This window comes from Choloepus didactylus, chromosome 11 (genome assembly GCF_015220235.1).
Source record: "Choloepus didactylus isolate mChoDid1 chromosome 11, mChoDid1.pri, whole genome shotgun sequence".
NCBI classification, from domain to species: Eukaryota; Metazoa; Chordata; class Mammalia; order Pilosa; family Megalonychidae; genus Choloepus; species Choloepus didactylus.
Window position 1 is genome coordinate 74,815,750 of NC_051317.1, and position 21,944 is coordinate 74,837,693.

Consider the following 21,944-nt stretch of genomic DNA (forward strand, 5'->3'; position numbering starts at 1 on the left):
GAACTCCCCAGCCATTGCTTTTAATCCAGTCACCACCCAAATACAATTGTTCACTGCCTTTATATTGACCTCACATGCTTTAGAACGCAAATATTTCTTTATTAGTCATTGATAATGTTAACACATATTTAATTATTTCAAATAGGATAAGTAAAATATAATACATGTTGAAATATTTTAGTATCTTCTGTTAAGACCATTAAAATGCTGTATTTGGAATATTGCTTCTCTTTTGCAGAAGCAGACATTTCCATAGAAAACAAACTTTTAAATATCTTTCAACTATTTTTGCTGAACCAATCTAAAATGACAATGCAGAACAAGCAAATTTGTTTTATGCAATATTTTAGGCAATTTACTACAGTAACTTCATTTTACTATCCACTGATAAAAAACCATAGTTGCCTTTTAAATTTCGCAAATATATTTTGGTATGTTCTGAAAATTCCTTTCTGGCTTCCTATTTTATGTGTCAAAATACAAAGTCTCAGCTCTAGGTGCACTTTTTGTTGAGCTTGAGATGGATGACTTGCCTTCCAAAGCTTGAATTTCTTATAAATAGAAACAAAGAAAAAAGTGGTGTTTTCTATTATGTAGGCCTTTATAGATTTACTTTTAAGCCATCGTTAAAAATAAAATATCTGATAACATATTTTTCAATCCTCATTTAAATTTTTAATTCACAGAATAAATTTTATTTTATATATCCTTTGTGCTATAAGCAGCAGAAAGGTTTTTTTAGCATTCCAATACAGACATTTTCTGTGCTATTTATTAATACAGAAAGGCATTGATGAGAATTTAGACATATATGCTAAAAAAAGAAAACACTCCAGTATTAGGAAATACATCATAATCCATCCATGTCCTTGATTTAAAGAAAAGCAAAGTTTATAGTCAATTTTTATCTTAAGAGATAAAAAAGCAGTTAAAAATCATATTTCGTTATGCTTTTTGTGGCATTAAATAACATTGCAGTAAATTACATATAAAATAAATCTATTTTAGAAAAAATAATGATTTGTGCTAAATTATTTTACAAATTGTATCAGAAATTAAACAAAATCAAATTTTTATGAACAAAAGTTATTAAACATGATAGATACATCAAAATAATATGTAGAGCTTAGCTAATATCCCAAACAGGTTTCTTAAAACATTTTCCCATTTGGGAAAGGACAGAGTAAGAAACATAGATGTATCATGTTAGTCATGTGATAAAAAACTAATTTTGATGATTTTACCCATGAGCAATCTCCACCCATTTCGTAATCAGATTTTATTGTAAAGGCATAAGCAAGCAATTTTCCTTCCTGCTCCACTGAGAACCACACCAATATTATTATTTTAACACATTAAGCAGAAGATAAGCAAATCCAAAGAGCTGTCCATTTCATTTCACAGGCCAACAAAGCAACACTTTCTTTTCCAGTTCTCTTACAACTTGAGCATCATACGTTTGAATGCTAATAGATCTTAATCACAGTACTTTTGGAAAGCAATACTTCTTTAATCTTATTAAATTTCTCTTTATAGGCATTACTTTGCAGTGAACCTCATCTAGCATACATTATTTCCCTAGAAGTTACTTTCTGCTTATCATTCAAACTTGCTACTGATGTTACTGCTATGCATAGCAACAAACATCCATAAAGTACTTAGTTCTCCCCAACAGGCTAAAAGTGTGACCAGAGGCTCTACTTTTTGCCTGCTGTCCTCATGAAATTGTTAACATCACCTTCTTTCATTCTCAGTGCTTAGATGATAAATTATATAGTCACCTTATGTACTAATAAGTAAAATTTTGGGAAAAAAATGAACACCCCCCCCCACAAACAAACAAATGCATACTGATTCACCGCACCACTGCAGAGACACAGGTTTCCCAAAGTGTGGGTCAGATAAGCCTTAAGAATATGATCATGAAGTCTAAGATTTAATCAAGCAATTAAAGAATGAAATAAAAAGATGATTGATACAGAGAATAGCCTGTCATCTGCTAAGCACCTGACAAATGTCAATGATTATTATTTAATGTCTTCAATAAAGAACTCAACTGATAATCAGAGCATGTAATTGACCTTCCAGGTACCGTGAAAATACATTCCTAAATGTCATGAAAAAGTGCACCTAGGCAGTTCCTGTTTTCTTTTTTGTCTACATTAGAGTAGGATAAATTCACAGTTAATCAAAAGGCCGTACTATGTAAATATGTATAATCTGAGATTCCAAATATAATTGTGTCATTCCTTTCTTAATTCATTCATTCAGTAAGTATTTATTCAGTGTATGCAACTTGTAGGTCATTGTGCATTCTAAGGGATACTGGCACATATATTTGAATGTATTTCCACCTGAAAACAAACAATGCTAATGGGGACAAATATGCTTAATTCTTTGCATAGATTTGTTCAATTAGAGAAGATTTATTATTCTATAAAGAAATATGGTAAATATTCAGTAAATCATTTTGCTTAAGTCTTTAAATGCTTCAACATATGAAGATGCAGGAAACAAGCAAAAGTACTTTTTTTCTTTTGATATATTTGATTAAAGACAAGCTTTTGATAAAACTATACAATGAAAGTTTTAAAAAACTGGTTCCTTTTCAAATAACAATTTTAACTGAATCTATGATATTTCAAGGCACTATAAGGTACTGGGAGGAGATGGAAAGAAATGAGGTGGTTAGCGGAGGAGGCACAATTATCAACAAACTCTACAGTACTGAGCAAAATACAATTTTTAAAACCCTTCATATTTAAAGTTAATATGCTACCTTATTAAAAGAGGCAAAGGCTAGAATAAGATTTTGCATTTGTACTGTCCATGAAAAATAGAGGACAATTAGAAATTTAAATAAGTGGAAAAGGACCTACCCTATACAAATTGTTTTAGGTAACCAGAACTTGCTTTGCTCATCAGACATTAACACATTATGAAAGAGAATCTGAAAGGACCTTGACTTTCTATTATTCTGTGCCTTTTAAAGTAATAGAGGTAAATGTTAAAAGTTATAAAAACATACTTTTCCTCTGTTAGAATATTTTCCATTTCTGATTTGTCACAATTTAGAATATTCTGCTAAAAAATAAGTAAAAATGTATAAAATTTGATTGCTGTCCATTTATACATTCATCCATTCAACACACATTTCTTGATGTTTCTAATATGCCCTTCTATGTGTTAGGTACAGGGTACAAGAATAAAAGACAGAATTCAAGGAAACAGCCAATAAATGTATAATTATAATTCAAGGTAACAGACACACAAAAAAGTGTGATGGAACTCATACGACAGTACACACTCTACTTGGTATGTGGCACCCTGCGGGAAGTAACAGCAGAGTAAAGTCTTGAAAGCTAAACTTGACTTAGGCAAGGAGGGAAGTGGTGTGAAAATTCTGGGCAAGTTCTACATTTGGGCAAGGCTCCATCAAGACACTGGAGAGAGATTTGTGATTTGGAGAACTGCAATATTAAGAAATGTCAAAGGTGAGCCTGCTAGGTTTGGCATAGAACACGCCACATTAAGTTATAAGTGAGATTTCTGTTTTAGAAAGACTTTGGCAGTGGTGTGCAGAACAAATTGATAGAAGATAAAACTGAGGCAGGAAAATTAAAACCTTAGCTGATGCAGCTGACAAGGGTGGAGTGATGGAGGCAATGGAGTAGATTAATGAGCTATTAAGTTCAAAGGAACACGGATTTATAACCAACAAGTATTAGTTAATAAAGGAGAAAATAAAGGAGAAAAATTCTTACAATGAGTTCAATGTTTTGGCATAACTAGATGCTGGGGGAAAACCAGAAAGACTGAAAAGGGAGATTTAGTCTTGAGTATATTGTATAAGCAAGTGTCGGCATTTTGTAACATCATTACATCTACTTAACAGGTTAAATAGCCCTGTTAGCTGGAAAGATTAATTGAGTTTCCCAAAGAGTCTAATACATTAAATGGGAGTAGTTTTCCCACTTGAGCTTTTCTGCTTGCTTAGCATTTGCAGTCAAGCTACAATTGGTCATTATTAGTTAATCCATTTATCATTTCCATGAGGTTAGTGGAAACGTTCCATTTTTAAACTAACAGTGATGAAATACATTTCCAGAAGTCTCCAGAGAATCTCTGAAAAGCCAAAATTCAACTTTAATTTTCTGGGTAATATTTGTTTAAGATTCCTGAAATAAATTGTCTTTGCTACTAAAAATAAATAGTAAGTATTGTCATATAAAAATTCAATTTACTCTTTAAGCATTTCAGGTTATTTTACCTTGGGGCAGCAATATTTCTTGCTTGAAGACTATTTCAGCCTAAATAGTCAGTGATGGCAAAATGGAAAGTTGCATACTACAAATGAGTTACAAATTGTTTTAGATTTTGTGTATACACAGTCTCAAATATACCCGTTTGAAATGAACCTAGTCAAACAGCAGGTTTGACTAATTTTTTTACTGAATAAGAATTTAGTAATTAAGCTAATTGACTGGTTGTCTGCCATCATACAGATTATCACCTAATACAATTTAATCAGATTAATAATGAATTAAACCAAAAACATGCATGCATCATGGCTCTGAGACCAAGAATTGTTTATATGAAGTATGCCTTTGCTTAAGGATGTATTCTAGTTCAACAAAACATGTATGTGCAGTTAACATTCTTTACAACAAAATACTGCTGCAACAAAATGAACAGCTTGCAAGTCATCATCTTATGTGTGTCAGGGACTGAGTATTCATACTGGTAATATTTTCAAACATTGGTTAAAATGTCACATAATTATAATTTTTACTACCAGAATTTTATTTATATTTTCAGCCAGTATTTTGTGTAAGTTTTTACAAAGTATTTTTTTTTTTCAAATCATTCAACTCTGCTTCCCAAACTTTAATCCTCTAGTCACTAAGGTTTGTGGGTTCCTTGTCACAGTCCCTAGGTCTCCCTCAGAACCAAAGAAGAATCCCTCTGGTATGTTGCATTAAGACTATCGGGACCTGCACCATAAAACCTCAATACCAGGTATACCTTAAGAAGTCCAAAACCCATGGCTTAAAATTTTTGAAATGCTCTAAACCATGGAAGACTGTACTTTAGCTTGTGGGAAAGCAGCGTACATGAGGGAATAAAGATTAGAAAATTTGCTTTTGTGGTGAGAGTTGGGAGCATTTATGTGGTTTGATTTTCTTGCTTTAAACCAATTTTTATGAATGAAAATGTTTTTCTTGTGGAGGATGTAGAGTAACCATCACTAGCAGAGACAACAAGCACGCCTTTCATAGTTAAGACACTTTTTTCAATATCACAGAAGGATTAACTTAACATAAAAATTGTTACAAATACTTTAATACACAGTAAGCATGATTTTGAAAGGAAAAAAACATTTTGAGACAAATGGTCAAGGCTTTCTCTGTAATTTCTTTGGTAGTTATTAGGTCTTGAGTGACTGTTGCTCTACGACTGATAACTGGTGCTGCTGGTGTCTGTTATGTGTGTTCTTTAAGAACCAACATGATATTAATTATCCTGGGTTTTAGCTCATAGAACAAATTTAATTTACCTTGCTTTAATGTAAAATAATTACAAAATGAAAATATATCTTAATATCTGAGATAGCATATATTATTTATGAAGCTTCTGCTGAGCATGTGTAAGCTTTTCATCCTTTCAAAAATAACTCAGATGCTCGTAACAGGAAGCACAAACAAAGTTGAAATACAAACTCTTTGTATATCATCCCATGTGTCTTGACATGATGTTTCTCATTCTTGGTTCACTGATTCCTGTAAAAAATAAAGCATAGTGAGACATAATTAACATGTACTGGTTCTTCTATAACTTACCACTTTAACAAAGTAAAAAGTGCTGGGAGAGGGGACATAAACTCTGCCAAAACAAAGAGCACCTACTCTAACACTCAAGAAAAAAATATTGATGAAATATGAAAAATTTTACTCTAATCAGTAAAGAAACTTGCTAACATGGATTAGTTCATAACACCAAATATATGAGAATAAATTAACAATAGGTCAAGAAAAGTTGAGGGGAAAGGAAATAAGGCTATATGAAAAGTTGTAAAAAGAAACCACTCCATGGTGATAAAAGAAAATTATATAGACACTGCAATAAGATTTACTTTTGGATTGGTTGCTAAGTGACTGCTGGCAGAGAAAGGAGATATATTTTTTAAAACTATATATATTTTCTCCTACAACATTTTAAACAACCATATTCAAGCACACAGTGAATGACTAGGTCTTTTATAAAACTATAAAGAAAAAGGAACTGGATTAATATATAGATAGCCTATGTATATTGAATTTTACCTTTTATTAGACTATCATTTGGAAGGAACTTAATTTTTTCTGTGCCTTGGGGCACTGTTTTCTATACCATTGCTATCTTCTGATTTCCTGTATTGAAACCAAAAAGGAAAATCAATAAATGTTTCCATTGCATAAAACGAATTCAGTACGTACCCATTTATATTAAAGCTACAAGGTTAAAATGTAAAAAGTCAATACAGACAGAATTTACTCTTCCTAAAAATGTTTTACTCATAATGTTGACTTTTTTTATGCCACTGATTGGAGAAGAACTGCAGCTACAGATGATGGTGACAAGGCCCTATGTATTTTATGCAGGAGAATTTCTTTTCCCCAAGCATGAGTAGGGGCTTGGGTGCATGGATACAACTTATGCACTGTGTTAAAATGTGCATGGCAATAGCCAATTAGGATCTCAGCCAATATGTCTTTATGTGACATGCTTATGACATTGAATAAGGGGTAAAACATAGTTCTTCATTCATCCAACATGCATCAAAGCAAGGCTTCAGATTCTTAAGACAAAAATGATTAAACTAGGAACAAGAGTCTGTAATCTATGCCCTTTTAGGTCTTATGGCCAGGCTTGAACTTACTAAACTATTACCACTAGATGATAAATTCAACCATCTAATCAATTACATCAAAACTGGGGTCATGGGATTATGTGGATGAAATAAATGTGTTGATCAGATAAATACATGAGTTCCTCTCTGAACTATTTGAAGAGAATAGCTTGCTTTTATGTTATACATTTAGTACTATTTTTAAATAACTTTCACCAAGAAACTCTATGAATTACTAGTATCTAAACACATATATTAACACTATATATAAAATATAACAGAAAATAACATTTATTCTCTACCAAGAAAAATTTACCTCCTAACTAAAAATCCTAAAGAAGCATTACTAAAGGGTTTTATCTAAATGAGTTCCAGTGTCTTTGAAACTTGCATTAAATCAAAGACATTGAAATAAGCTAAAGATGAGAAAACAATATATTCAGTGATATCTGTGGAACAGCACAGGATGGAAAAAATTGTGTGCAATATCTGAATTTTCAAAAGACAATAAAGTTAATTTTTTATGCTATAGATTGAATCCACCTGATATTGCTCCTGAGGGGGCAAAAGAGAACTAATGACACAACATATGATCTCTCAAAAATAATCACTAATAGAATTCTAGACCAGTGGTTTTCAACATTACAGAGGATTAAAATTACTGGTAGATATTTTAAAGAAATATGGACGTTCAGGCTCAATCCCCAGAGGTTCTGATCTAGCAATCCAGTAAGGTCTGACTACTGTATTTTTAAGAAGTCTCCTAGTGATCAAAAATATAGCCAGGGCTGAGAATCACTGCTTGCAACAATATTTTCTTATGGTTACTGAACAACTTCTGGGCATCCTGCCCTGTACTGAGCATTTTTACATATATAGTATCATTTAATCAAAAGCCTTATGTGGTAGGTACTATTATTAAACCCATTTGTAGAGGAGAAATCTCAAGGTGGAAGCAGTAAGCGACAGAGAGGGATTTGGATACCGGAAGGCTAACTCCAGACACCACCCTTCACCACAACATGGAAATAACATATACATATTATACTCTGGTGTTTTTTTCCCAACTGCAAATATTTTATTCAATTTCATATTTATATGCATTTTATTCAAGGGAAAATCAATCTGTAAGAAATGATACTTACAGGTGCTCAATTTGTTCAAATTCTCTCTCATCTTCTGTGTAATAAAAGAACAATTTAAATACTAAGGTTAGCTTATTAAGATTATGGAATACAGATGTTCAATTCAATTTTACCCCTGAGATAAATTGAGAGACCTCAATTCAATTTTACCCCTGAGATAAACTGTGCTGTTTTCCCTCTGTGGAATGTAGGAGAGCTGCACTACTTTAGATAGCTGTGCCTCTGTCACACCCTTTTCAAATTCTCCAAAATTTATCTGCATTGTCCGTCAAGCATAGTTTAGTCCTCTCAGATTTAGAAACGTAATTGATTAATTTATAATTTTTAAAGTTTAGTAAAATATCAGCAAAGAATACAGAATGTACGATAAATTTTCCCAGGGATGGTAATTTCATTAACCACAGATGACAAAAACCCAAAACGGAATGGAAAAGGCCTTTTACTAGAACTCCAGAATTTCTGATAAAACATTTTTTAAAAATGAATTATCTAATGAAAAGAATTGCTGTTGATCTTTGCAATATTCTATATTAAGCTGCCCAGAGAATTTTCTATATAGTATTCCAGTGCCAATACATATATCACATAATTGGTGCTCAGGCACAGGTAGTACCAAAGAAAAGACAAAAGAAAGTGGTATGTTTTTATGTAAAAATTTTTTGGCAGGTTGAAACAGGAAGATCATGGATATAAGTTCATATCCCACTGTCACCATATATTAATGAAAATAACACTCCAAATAAGAAAAACTGCATTTTCTCCCAAAACTCTCAAGTTACTGTAACACATTAAGTCATAACCTGATAATGTTGTCCAAAAGAGGAAATCCTACCTGGGGGCTTATTTTTCTTTTTGGTGTATACTTCACAGAGCAGAATAATAGCAACTAAAAGAACAACTTCAGCAGCTATTGCAAGAAATGGTTTAAGGGGCACCAAATAGCTCAGCACGACAAGTTCCATGTGTTCTTCACTCTCGCCTAGCTGGAATATGGCATGGCACCAGTAAGATCCTTTATCTTCCTCTGAAAGTTGCATTATCTTGAGCTTTGTTTCATTAGCATATGTTCCACTGATCATGAACTTATCATTCATTTGAATATCAACAGGAACCTAATATAAGGAGACATTAAAACCCATTCCTATTATATTGCATAAAAGGTAAATGTCCTATATGAACTAGTTTTGAACAAAAGCAGTAAGATGGTGCTGAGAAAATTACTTACTAGGAAAAAGCATGGGATAGCAAACTAAAATTTGTGAGACATTATATCTAACAGACCTCAAGTCTTACCAGTTTGATCACCTGAAGGTAGAAAACAAGGAAAAGCATACTTTGCTTTAAGGGTTTAGCATAGTGTTTGAAACAACAGTGAGTAGATCATTGTGGGTAAATACATGAGGAAAAAAAAAACAGAAAAAAACAGCCATCTGGATTTCATAATCTAATCCTTGACTAACTTTAACCAAAGCACTTCTTCCTTCACAGGTCACAGGTCACACTGAAACAACTACCCCTGAAGCTACTAAACCTGATCATTCTTATAAAGGAAGATCATGCACCCCTGATATTGGGAGTCCCATGGGCTGAGCTCTAGGATGAAATCTTCAGGGCTTTGGAGCTGATACAGAAGGAATGGTGGAAATCCTCTGCATCCCTTCTCTCTTTCCATGTCTGAATTATTTTGCAAGCAATCTGATGTCTGAAATTCTCTGGATTTTCCTGGGCCTCTCAAGAGCCATACTAAATTAGTTCTTGGTACTGTTTTATTTAATATATTGAAATTAAATTTTATTTTCAGGCCTTCTTTGCTCTCCCACTCACTGCACTGCACTGCTCATTAATGCTAATCTGCATACAAATATTCTCAGAAGTTATCTGATGAAGAATTGTCTGTGACTTTATTATTTGCCAAAAAATTGTAGCATCCTGGTCCCATTTGCACAGCAACTCTTGGAATGCATGTAACAAATTGACCCTAAGTCACAGCTGGTAAATCAAAAGTAATGCATTTTCAACAAGCATCTCAGGTGATTCTGATGCAGATGGCTGGTCTACATTTTGAAAAAAATACTTAACCTAAGATTTCCTGTGCTCTATTCCCTGTACTTTCCTCACTTGCTAATGTGAACCAATGCTTAATGCCAAATTAAGAAGCGATTACTATGGTAGGTGGAAAGACGTACAGGTATATGGAAGATTATATTCTAAAAGTTTAAAATAAATTATATTTAGGCATTTTTTGTTTGTATCACATATGTATACATAAATTATGGTGTGTATTTCAAATAACACAATCACTATTGTTTTAACATATTTATATGTTTTTTAAAAATATTTACATACAAACAATGATTGACTCTTCTAATCTTCAACAAGAAGGACTAGCAGCTGTGTTTAATGGTTAAGTCAACACCTAAGTGATTTGGGGCTACTTCTCTGAAAAATTAAACCAATGTTACCACAGAAGCAGCCACTGTCCTTTTTAAGTCTTTCCTCTGTCATCCTTCAACTGACTATGATAGTGCCAAAATGTCTAAGAAGGAATTTAATACCTCATTTTAAGATCTATACTTCTGATACTATTCCTTCTAGAATTACAGCTTGCCTTTAACAGGATTTTAATTTCAAAGCTCATTAGCACCAGGACAAGTGAAGGATGTTCCTTAAGGGACAATGTCCTGAATTTCCCCTGCTATCTGAGGCCATGATGTATTGAATATGAATGTTTTTCTTAATATTAGCTTTGAATAGCCATTTCTCTTAGATAAATAGGTATTAAAAGTTATTCAGCTTCCCTTAGGTCTCTGGAACACCAAAAAAAAAAAAAAAAAAGACCTATGAAGTTACCAAATTTTCATTTCACATTCTTTTCAAAGATGTTTTTGAAAACAGAATCAGGAAAAGAATACTGGCTTTTTTTCTAGTTACTTTCATGGAATGATAAAAAAAAATGAATCTTTTCTGAAGAGGATATTTCTAAACTGGTAAACTAAAAATGAACTATGACTTCCTTTGAGAAAACTTAAATAAATTGATAAACCTAAAAAACAAAGTATCAGCTAATGAAACATTAAGAGTAACTTCATATATAAAATGTATACTCTGAAAACATGAAATGAAAATGCCATTCTGTTTTGTCTTTATAAATGTTAAAAAGCAAGACAATAGAAGTATAAATAGTCTTAGGAATTTTGAGTCTGTTATAATCTTATTATTTGTAAATTAAAGTTTTTATTTTTGTTTTATTTTCTTCAAATAAAAGAATATATAATCTTACCTGTACACTCCCATTACTACTATACCAGGTCCAATTTAAAGGAACACAATCATAACATTTACATATTAAAACAGTAGAATCTCCCACATAAGTGATCAATCGTTTGTTTTTTCCATGAATTTCAGGTACTAAGGAAAATTTAGAAAAATGTAGGTTAGTAATATAGTTTGAATAAGGAGAACATATTCAATTTTCAGATATTTTATTTTTTCCATTTTCTCATTAGCATATGATTTTATTTATACAGGTTGAGTTTCACATAAAATGAAACCAATTGATAGTAGTTAATATGGTAGGTCTACAATGTAGTGATAGAAGGTCTTCTACTGTTAAGTCTAATAACAATAACAAGTAACAAAGTGCTGCATCTTAGATAAGGAAGAAGTCTGATGTTTTCAAGCTTATTCTTTCTTCTCACCTGCTAAATTACCTTAGAACTACTTTTTTTTTTAAGTTTAACTTCAAGTAGCATTTCAGTGAAGAAACAAAATTGTTAGGCTATAAAACCATTAGTTGATACATATTTATGAAAAGACAGCAAAGAGGTAGAGAATGTGGGAGTGTAAGAAAGAAACAAAGGAAAATTAAGAGAAAGAAAACAAGAAAGAAAATGAGCTATAAACACTTCCATGTAGACTTATAAAAAATATACTTACTAATATTCGTAATCATTTCTCAGTCAAGAAGGGCTAAGTGGAAATCATTAGAAAGGGAATAAAGATGAGTGATGAGCTTAGAAAATACAAGTTTTAAGGATGTGAATAACTCAGTAAAGAAACTTAAAACATAAGAACATAAGCAATGCAATAAAAACCCAATGAACTGTCTACATGGTGAAATCAGTTGCTTCTGATTGACGTCAGAGGCTATTGCAAAATGTGTATTTATCTTAATACATCCTTAATAGTAAGCTGGGGATGGAGACTGATAAAGATTACTTTTGTTGACTTTTTTTCCCCTAATTACAGCAGATTTTCATTATTGTCTTTTTTTTTTCTTTTTTTTTTTGGTTGGTCAGCAGAAAGGGAATGGATAAAATTATAATGTCTCAATGTTTAATACCATGATGACAAATTTTGTAGATATTTAAAGTTCAATTGTTATTCTATTTAATTGGGGGCAGTGTGGAGAGCAAAGGCTGAATTTTAATTTACAAATTTATGACAAGATTAAATAACATTTTTCCAAGTGCTCCAGGTTTCCCCTACCTAAAGACAACCAGGCCTCTGCTGGATGTTCAAACCAAAAAGAAAAGATGGCGAAAGTAACTGGAAATAACTGAAAAGAAATGCTGATTTGTATAACCACAAGAGAAGTGGTAAAAACAGAGTTGAAGAACAGGTTTTCTTTATGGGGTATGTCCTTATGTGATTGTTACAGTAGTGACTGCTGGGAAGTCTTTTTTTTCTTTCATGTATAAAATGAGTCTAAATAGTCAGTTCCCATATAATTGCACCTATCACCCTCCCTTTCATTAGTGTTGCTGAAGGAAGCACTGCTAATAATAAAGAAATGCATGTAAGGGGAGCCCAAGAAGGGGTAAACGCTTCAAGTAATCATAAGAAAGATGGTTTCCACACTTTTCATAACCAAAGAAACATATTTTGATAAAATTAAATGGTCTATAATTTTACATTAATCAAAAATGTGAACTACTAATTAGAATTTCTAATCACTAGATGTCTGTGGACACCTAGTGAGGAACCACTGGAGAGGGGATATGGGAGGTGAGTACAACCAACCAGCTTGACCTTGCTAAGACTTTGATAATGGATTCCTGATTGCAGTAGGTAGAAACAGGCAGGTAGAAATGGGTAAGCAGGTAGGTAGAAATAGGTGAAGTGACCTCGTCAGAAGATATTCTGAGCTTCCCTTTTGAGGGCTGACGATTATCCCACATTTCCTATTGGCCGCCATTAGGCTGAGGGACATTAAGGAACTTGTGGTCAATATGTGTCCATTTCGAATGAAAGGTCATGTGTGTTTGAAGCACTTAACCCAATGTGGTGATTAAAATGGGATCTGGATCCAACAAATATCTGAAATAGAATCTCTGTTTCAGTCTTACCAGCTTTGAGGACATGGATGGGTCTACCCATCCTACAGTGTTGCTGTAAAGGAACAAATATGACAACATGATATGGAAAGTTCTTGGTGCAAAGAAAACATCGCAAAATCCAAAATTTTGTTATGAGATGATCATATACGGATACTGATTTTTTTTAGTTAAGCTTTCTTCCAATTTGTAATGCCCATGACCTCTATATAGAGTGGCTATTAGTCAGCCCAATATTATAGATTACCTTCATGTGAAGCTGCCCATGTGGAAGAGAAAAGGAATGAGACTTAGAATTCAAAGAATTGAAATTCATCTGAATGCATTTCAGGACCATGGGGATGTGTAAAAATACCCAAGAAACAGGAAAACCTGGCACTAAACTGAGTCCTTTGTAGACCACCCAGCCCATCTGAGAAAGGAGACTGAAATATTAAAATGATGAATATTAGATGAATTCACAGATGAGGAAACCCAGAAGAAGAATGGAGAAACAGTTTCAAGATGGTGTGATGGTACTGATGTATTCTTTAATAATATATTAAGGAACTCTGGTGAAGTTGTAAAACCAATTCTACTGCCTTAATCAGGCATTAAACTGCTTGGCTAAAGCTGCTGAACAAGATTATGTTTGTATAAACATTACAAAAGATGCTGTGATGGTACTAATGTATTCTTTAATAATATATATTAAGCAACTCTTCAGTGAAGTTGTAAAACCAATTCTACTGCCTTAATTAGGCATTTAAGTGCTCGGCTAAAGCTGTTGAACAAGATTATGTTTGCGTAAACATTACAATTAAAATATAAATTAAAACAACTTAAATCAGGGTGCCTAGTTATTGTTCTTACCAATAACAAGAAATAAAATTAGTTGAAAAGTTTTTTTAAAAACACGAAACTTGTTTCCAGACCTACATTGTACATGGAGCAGAAATAATACACAGAAGAATAATTTTACCTATCTTTATAAAATCTAAGAGTAAAAAAACGAAATGACCCATTCACAACCTAATGGTTTTACCAAGAAAAGGAAAAATAAAGCAATTAACACTTTGATACAATCATGAGCTACATTTTTAAAAAGAGGATAATTTCCTCTAAATACTATAGACTTTCTTTGGAATAAAAATAAATAACCGTCTCCCACATAAGTGTTCTGCCCTATTAGGTGAAGCTACTTTGGTTAGTGTGGCTCAGCTTCCTCAATCTCCAGCTACTACTTCAGGACTCATGTGGAGACCCAGACAGCTCTAAGGGAGGGAAATAACCAACATAAGAAAATTGGAAACAACTCTAGAATCTAAGAGAAGATGATGATCATCTGTCCTAATAGTAATTTAATTTAAAAACTTTTTAAGTTCTTGAGAAAGAAGGAAAAAAATTTAAATGTCAAAATGTTAAAGACCTCAATTAGGCAGAACCACAGAAAAGTTTATTCTGTATCTGTTTTGTTTTGTTAGAGTCGGTTTCCTTGTTAAATGTTGGAGCCTGTGGCAGTGGAAGGTTGGGCAGTGGTCCGTAGGCTGAGGTCCCTGTGAGCTGCATTAGAACTTTCCTCCACTCAATCAACCTTCTGTTTTCCAGCCCTGGAGGGAAGGATTGCCTGGTTTGGTCACATTCCTTGGCAGGACTTGGGCCCTTTTTTCTAGTTTGAGAATTTGGAGGTATAAATAACTCAGATGCATGCTGAGCATTGTCTCTGGTTCAGGAGAGTGCGTTCTCCCTCACTCTAGAGTAGAAGTTCCTCACTGAGTTCGGGACCGTAAAGGAATGGAATAGCATTAAAAGCCTGCTTGTTTTAAGGTTCCTTGGGCCTATCTGAGAAAACAGAAGCCCTTGCTGTGCTCAGGCTACCTTACTGGATTACTACAGCAAGGTCTGTGTCCGAGGCTGGCCAATAATAAGAAGTGTTACTTTGCTTTGGTTTCTGTTTCTGTGTATATTTCCAAATCTGATATTTTACTGTAAGAAGTGACTGGAACAAGTGAGATCTAAGTTCTTGGGTCTCCTAGCCAAATGCTGTCAATCTATTGACTCAATACCACTTTCTAATCATACGTCAGTCCGATGCACACAATACCTGGTTTGTTTTTAATAAATCAGTGTAGCATGTGAATATACAAGCATTTGAGGGGAAAAGTCCCTACTCTGGGAAAGGTCTCATATGGTTCAAGTAAAGACCAGCAGACCAAGCGGGGATTCTAGATTGGCTAAAATCGGGATTCTTTTCTGAAGCCACAAACAAGGTTCCCTCCAAACCTCAGATGCAGGCAGAGTCACACTTTTCTAGTTCCATGTGGAGAGATGCAACACATACATCTTCATCACTACTTTTTATTAGTGCAGGTCTGGTGCAATTAATTCCAGTGCCAAGATAAGCTCACCTTAAAAGAAACACTGCCTTTAAATGCCGACTTTGAAACTGGTTGGGTTGGACCCAAGTCAGAGGCAGAGTTTCTGCTTTCCCAAGTTGTTTATTCCCCAGATCTATTTCTCAATCTCAGTGTGTTTCTTCTGGGCAATTAGGTCATGTATTAGCAGGAAAATATGTTGAAATATGATAAAGATATTGCAGTTTACCCACAGGTCAAGAAGTCAAAAGTGGAAGAAAAGCAACATTTGGGGGAAAAACATGGCAGAATATACACTGTTAGTAAGCACAGGCTTGAGAAGCATAACTGGCAGGTAAAAGCAGCTTTTCAGTAAAATCTTGGGTACTCTATGAGGTTTGAATGAGAAACACATGGCTATACTATTAAACCATTCCAATTAAATGTCAAGATCAGGTTGTAGACTGCAGATAACACAGAATGATTGAGTGATGCCGTGGAGAAGCTGGAACCAAAATTCAGTTTTCTTTTCATCTCTGTTTTTTTGAGTGTTTCAGTCCCCAAGATGACATTTATCACTGTTCTACTCTGCTATATATGGCTGATAACAGCAATGTGGGTTTAAATTATAAAAATGCACTGTGTTCAGGGAACATTAATTTGTATGAACTGCTATAGAGGCCACAATTGGCTCTGGGTCACTGCTTATGCCTGGAAATATTTATTAATATAAAGATAGTGGTATGGTATTCTAACATGTCCTGCTGACCTTTTGAAATTTTGGATAATACAGGACACATGAAAGCCTCGGGGTTGGAATAGTCCAGGTTTGAAAATGGTGAAACTGCTGATTCAGGCTAGAGTTTATGAAGATGGGATCCAAGATCCATTAAAGCCTTCTGGAGTTGTAAAGTTGGAGATCTATATTTGAGTATTCATGTACTGTACCACGTAGGCCTAAATGTCTTTTCTGGTTCAAGGATATTTAGATATTATCAAATTAGGAAAAAGATTCTCACATATGGTCAAAGACAGCTAACCAGACTTCAACACTGGGATTTAGGGCTGAAGTCCCAGCTGATTATATTATGTCACTTTTCCATACTTTGATTCCTTGGATACTTCCTGATGAAGATGAATGGCTGGGCCAAGACAGGTTTTAGAGCAAGTGATACGATCAAAATCTCAGCATGACTTCAAAAAAGTTCCATATCCTTATCAATTACTTGTCCTTTACCAATTAAATTTCTGAATATTTTCTACTAAGAGATTTTAACATTGATGAATAATACGGAAGTTTTCAGCAACTGCCTCAGAATGTCTGACCCACTACTGAGAAAAATAGTAAATCATCACTCATCTTTTTAGGTGATCACTGATAGATTAGCAGTTGCAAGCTTACAGTGTGCACGTCTGCTATATCCCCTGTACTGGCACCAACAGCCAAACATACAGAATCAGCAAGTTTTCTTACATCGTACTAATCAGTAATGTTGAGTTCCTTTAACAAGCTTGTAGTAATAAATCACCTGGCTCCTATAACGGCAGAGGCAGGGACTTTGCTGATGAATTATCCTGAGGGCTCAGACTCATGCATTATAGTTGATTCATGTATTCAGTAACAGAAGTCTTTTTTGGATCAATTTAAAATTCATCCTCAATTCTAGTGCTGCTAAGAAAACATAATTCCTCTTCTTTAGAAAAGCCATATGCAACCAGTGCCCATGCAACCAGAGTATAATAGGAAAACATTTATAAAAACATGCATCATTATATATACCTTACAGACCTAATTAAATAATGACCAAAATATGAATTGTTGTGCAGATGCCTTTAATTTGTACTCAAATGAAATTACTTCTCTAAGCAATATTCAATTTAGATGAATTACAGAGAAGATTTTACCAAAGAAGACCAAGAAGAGCCCAACTTACTAATTTTATAAATATCCTCAGGATATGGTACAGACTTAAAAGTAATATTAATGTTAAGTGGGCATCAAAAACTAAAAACCTGAATTGAACTGCTTGAAGCAAACTAGAAAAGCAAAAACAACAAAATTGTGTTGTCATATCTGACACCAGCCAGCATCAGCTTAGTTACTTCAAAACAGACAAGGAATCAAGAGGCCTTTCCTAAGAATAGTTGGCATTAAATGGATTGGTATGTTAAAAAATAAAATGCTTCTGTTAATCTTCACATTAGAGGCAAGAATTGAAAAAGCCCCTGCAACTAGCTCTCACAGTTCCCATCTTTGACAATGGGAACACTGCATTATTCTTTTTTATTCCTGCAACTAGGTTCCTCAGTTCCCATTCCTGATAAGGGGAACATGGTGCTAAATCTTTCTTATTCTTTGTAAAACCCTTTGCCATTCAATTCCTTAGTTCCTGGCTAGGCTGATAAGACTGAGTTAAATCTTATGCTTTCCCAGTCAATCCAATCTTTTTGACAAAGGGAAGGTCAATCAATCTAAACAATAAACACTTCCAAGCCTTGACCAAATCGTCCCCTGACCAAATGAACAAATGGTCTCTGGACCAAATGTTTACATTTTTAGTCACATCTGAGCAATTCTGTTAACCCAAATGGAACTAGATTGTACTCCCTAATCTTTCTCATTTCCCAAAGAATCCATCAACATTATCTCCCTGTTTTTTCCTTGTTCCTCCCTAATCTCTTTCTGTTCCTTCGTAACACTCTTCGAGTCCAATGATGTGTATAAACCTTGTTCTTGCAACCTTTTGAGGGAGAGATTTGAGACTGGGACATCTGTCTCTGCCGGCTATTAAATCACTTTCCTTTGCAAGCAAACCAGTGTGACAAGTCATTCTTGCCATGCCAGGCAAGGACCCAAGACCCACAGGGTCCCCCTTCAGAATGATCACTCTCAAATAATAATTTAGGTAAATTATTGCAACAGACCACTAATAAAAATGGAATATATTCAATATTGACACTTGGAGCTGACAAGACTAGTGCATATTTCCAGAGGGCAGTGCTGTCTAAAAGAAAAAAAAAAGAGTTTAAGTTTAATCTCCTGGAGGCAATTTAAATCTCAAAATTAGATGAGCATTTATTTCCTTAAGACCTACAGGCTTTCTTTACATATCTAAAGGAGTCTCAATAAAAGGTGTTTACGAGGATTTTGGTGTGTGTAGGGACATGTGTTTAATTCTCTTTTAGCTCATTAAGAAGGAGGGAAGAAAGGGAGGGAGGAAAAGAAGTAGGAAGGGAGAGAGGCAAGGAAAAGAAAAAGGGGGAAAAGAGGGAAAAGGAAAGGAAATGTATATGGTGTAGCTATCCTTCACTAAGCTAAATTAGGCAAACACAGGGAAGAAGATGAAGAGATAACATATTTAACCAAAATAAACAAAGATGTTATTAGTTTATGCCCTTGGAAAGTCCAAAGTGTGTAAAGACAAAGATTTATTATTATTTGCCAAATGGGAACAATTATAAAACCACATGAAGGAAATGCGTCTTTGAGTGCAGTGTGGGAGAAAGAAACAAACCATCGTACGGCACAGCGATGATGAAGTAGGTCACTTGCTATTGACGGGTTCTTGATTTTGTCAGAGGAGCTGGCTAGACTCCACAGTTTATAAGGATATTACAGAACAACTTCCCAATAAATCCCGTTACTGAGCAAGTGGGCTCGTTACCTGATACACAGGGAAATTAACATCATGACACAAGTATTTGAGAAAAGAAAAGTTTTATTACATGGTAGCCAAGTGAGGAGACAAGAGCAAGCTCAGATCGGTCTCCTTAAGCTACAGAAGTTAGCGATATTTATGGGAAGGGGGTTGGCTTAGAGAAATGGGGTAGGATGGGGTGAGGTGATATAGGTCAGGAGGCTGGGGTAAGTGGAGCATGTGTACTTGCAAATCGTGCTCATTCATACATCGTGTGTTCAAAAATGGCAGCTTAGTCTGATGAGTGGGAGTGATTTTTACTATTATAATTAGGTGTAGGTAACGCTAGGTCAGGGTTTTTTTACTTTGCACGTGTGTGGGTAGGAGTAGCCAGAATTTTTTTGACTTTGTCTGATTAGAACTGACTGATAAGATGAAGAAAGAACCAGGAATTAAGCTTTGGTTACTTATTAATACACAAGAGTGGGCAGACTAAGAGAAACAGAGGAATTAAGCTTTTGCAAGAAAGTGAATACAGTAAGGATAAGGAGGGGTTTGTGGAAATAGACTTGCTAGGAGCCAGTTTCAACCTGAGAAGTTAATGTGAGGCAAAGCCCAAAGTGGTTAATATGGTGACAGACAAGAAGTTCCCAAATACCAGACTGGACACTGTGGCTCACTAATCTACCTAAAGGAGATAATTATCCAACTCAAACGACTAGTCTTCATTATGAGATTGAGACCGCACAAGGTTTTAGTTTAACAATGGCAAAAGTAAAACACTCCGATTTGTTTGTCCCCACAGGGGAAAGCTGTTGATTATATTCTAGGATGCGTGTGTATTTTTAAGTGCCCTTACTTGACAAGATAAAAAGACCACAACCCTTTGTGCATCTCCATTTTATTTTTAAATTTTATGGCTCCCTAAAATCCCAAGCCCACAGTCCACTGTTATGGAACACCAAACTATATTCTCATAGACTGGGAAATGCAGTAAGTCAGAAACCTGGAGGACTATTACTAAAGCTCTGAGTTTAAAAGGTTTAATAATTTAAAAAATAAATATATTTAAGAGACTGATGTGACTTACAAATCACCAGGCAATCTGACCTTTCAAACTAAACCCTGTGCTTCAAATCTGGTGATGGAGGCAGGAGTGGGAGTGGACTGGGAGCAGCAAACTCTGCCACTAGGAAAGATCCTGGGAAGAACCATTTTCAAAGTCACCTTTGGTGATTCAATTGAAAAACATATAATTTTCTTTCAGCTGCATTATGATTAGAATAATAAGTATTCAGAATAATTTTTAAATTGGGAGGATTTTGAAAATAACAAGAACACGATACTGAAATTATTTCACAAATTATTAATACTGACCTGTGAAATAAAATGTGCCCCTCTGTTCCTTCTGCTCTTCAAAGAGACAAGAATAACTTCCCATTTGGTTGCTATCAATGATTGTGAACCTAAAGATAATTCAGATTATTGAAATAGGCTTAGTTCTTGAAAAATTTCTTAACGAAAATAAATTTAGCCGTTATTCAAAATTAAAAATATAGAGAAACAATTCTGTAAATATGCAAATTAGAATCAGCATAACATTCAAGAGAATACAAAAGAATGCCCTATCAACAAGAATATTTAGAATTAACTAATTTCTGCTAGAAATACAGGTTAAAATTTTGTATACTTACGTGTATTGTGTATACAGGATGTTTCCCATTGTATTGGTGAGATAATTATTCTTGAGTACTTCATTATCTTTTCTCCAAGTCACATTTACTGCACTTAAATCCCCAGATGTTGTGAACTGGCATGTGAGTGCTATATTAGAAGGTTTTTCTAAAGTGATATTTTTTTCTACTGGCACACTGGAATGTTCTATTAGTAGCCACAAAAGAAAAAAATATATGGAAGTTATATTGAGGGGTGTGGAATCCCATATATAAAACAGCTTAAATTATCAACAGAAGTGCCTATCAACAGCTTCTTAATGAGACATTCATTTGTTTCAAGAATTATTCCTCTGCCAACACAGATTTGGCTCCCCTCTCACTCTCTTTTTCATAGAGATGAAGAAAAGGATTATAACAACATTAAAAGAATCACAAAGACCAAATGCTGTGATATTTATCTTCTTAAAATCTTCATAGAATACAGGGATATAGAGGAGAGTGCTGTGTGAAGTAAGCCATATGCTCTGACAAACAAGTGGAGAGAGAATGGGGTGACAGCTTTAACTTTTCTCAATTATAAAGAAGTATTACAAGAACTATTCTTACTTCTTAAAACCTTTGTAGGGGTTAGGTGAAGATACAAAGGAAGATATAAGAATTTAAGTAAATATCCTGTAGTTCTGAATTTTAACTGAATTTAAAATATCAGTATGAAGTCATGAGGCATTTTATCTTACACACACACACACACACAGACATATACACCCGGTTTGCTAATGCTGCCATTATGAAAAATACCAGAAATGGATTGGCTTTCATAAAGGGCATTTATTAGGTTACAAATTTACAGTTCTAAGTCCATAAACATGTCCAAACTAAAGCATCTACAAGAGGATACCTTCACTGAAGAAAGACACCTCTTTCAGC

At 34.2% G+C, this 21,944-nt stretch overlaps 1 protein-coding gene across 3 annotated transcripts in view; it reads right to left on the minus strand.

Moving 5' to 3' along the window:
- Positions 1-666: 666 nt before the first annotated feature.
- The window catches only part of EMB (embigin), a 60,797-nt gene continuing 39,519 nt past the window's right edge, over positions 667-21,944 (minus strand). For 2 of the 3 annotated variants that reach the window (XM_037798785.1, XM_037798788.1), the window contains 7 exons: positions 21,036-21,222; positions 20,719-20,807; positions 11,315-11,442; positions 8,867-9,146; positions 8,035-8,068; positions 6,324-6,410; positions 667-5,780 (listed from right to left, as the gene is read on the minus strand). In XM_037798785.1, coding sequence (XP_037654713.1) covers positions 6,353-6,410; positions 8,035-8,068; positions 8,867-9,146; positions 11,315-11,442; positions 20,719-20,807; positions 21,036-21,222 — 776 coding nt within the window. In that variant the 3' untranslated portion in view covers positions 667-5,780; positions 6,324-6,352. The remainder of the gene's footprint in view (positions 5,781-6,323; positions 6,411-8,034; positions 8,069-8,866; positions 9,147-11,314; positions 11,443-20,718; positions 20,808-21,035; positions 21,223-21,944) is intronic. The other variant, XM_037798786.1, reaches the window with a different exon arrangement.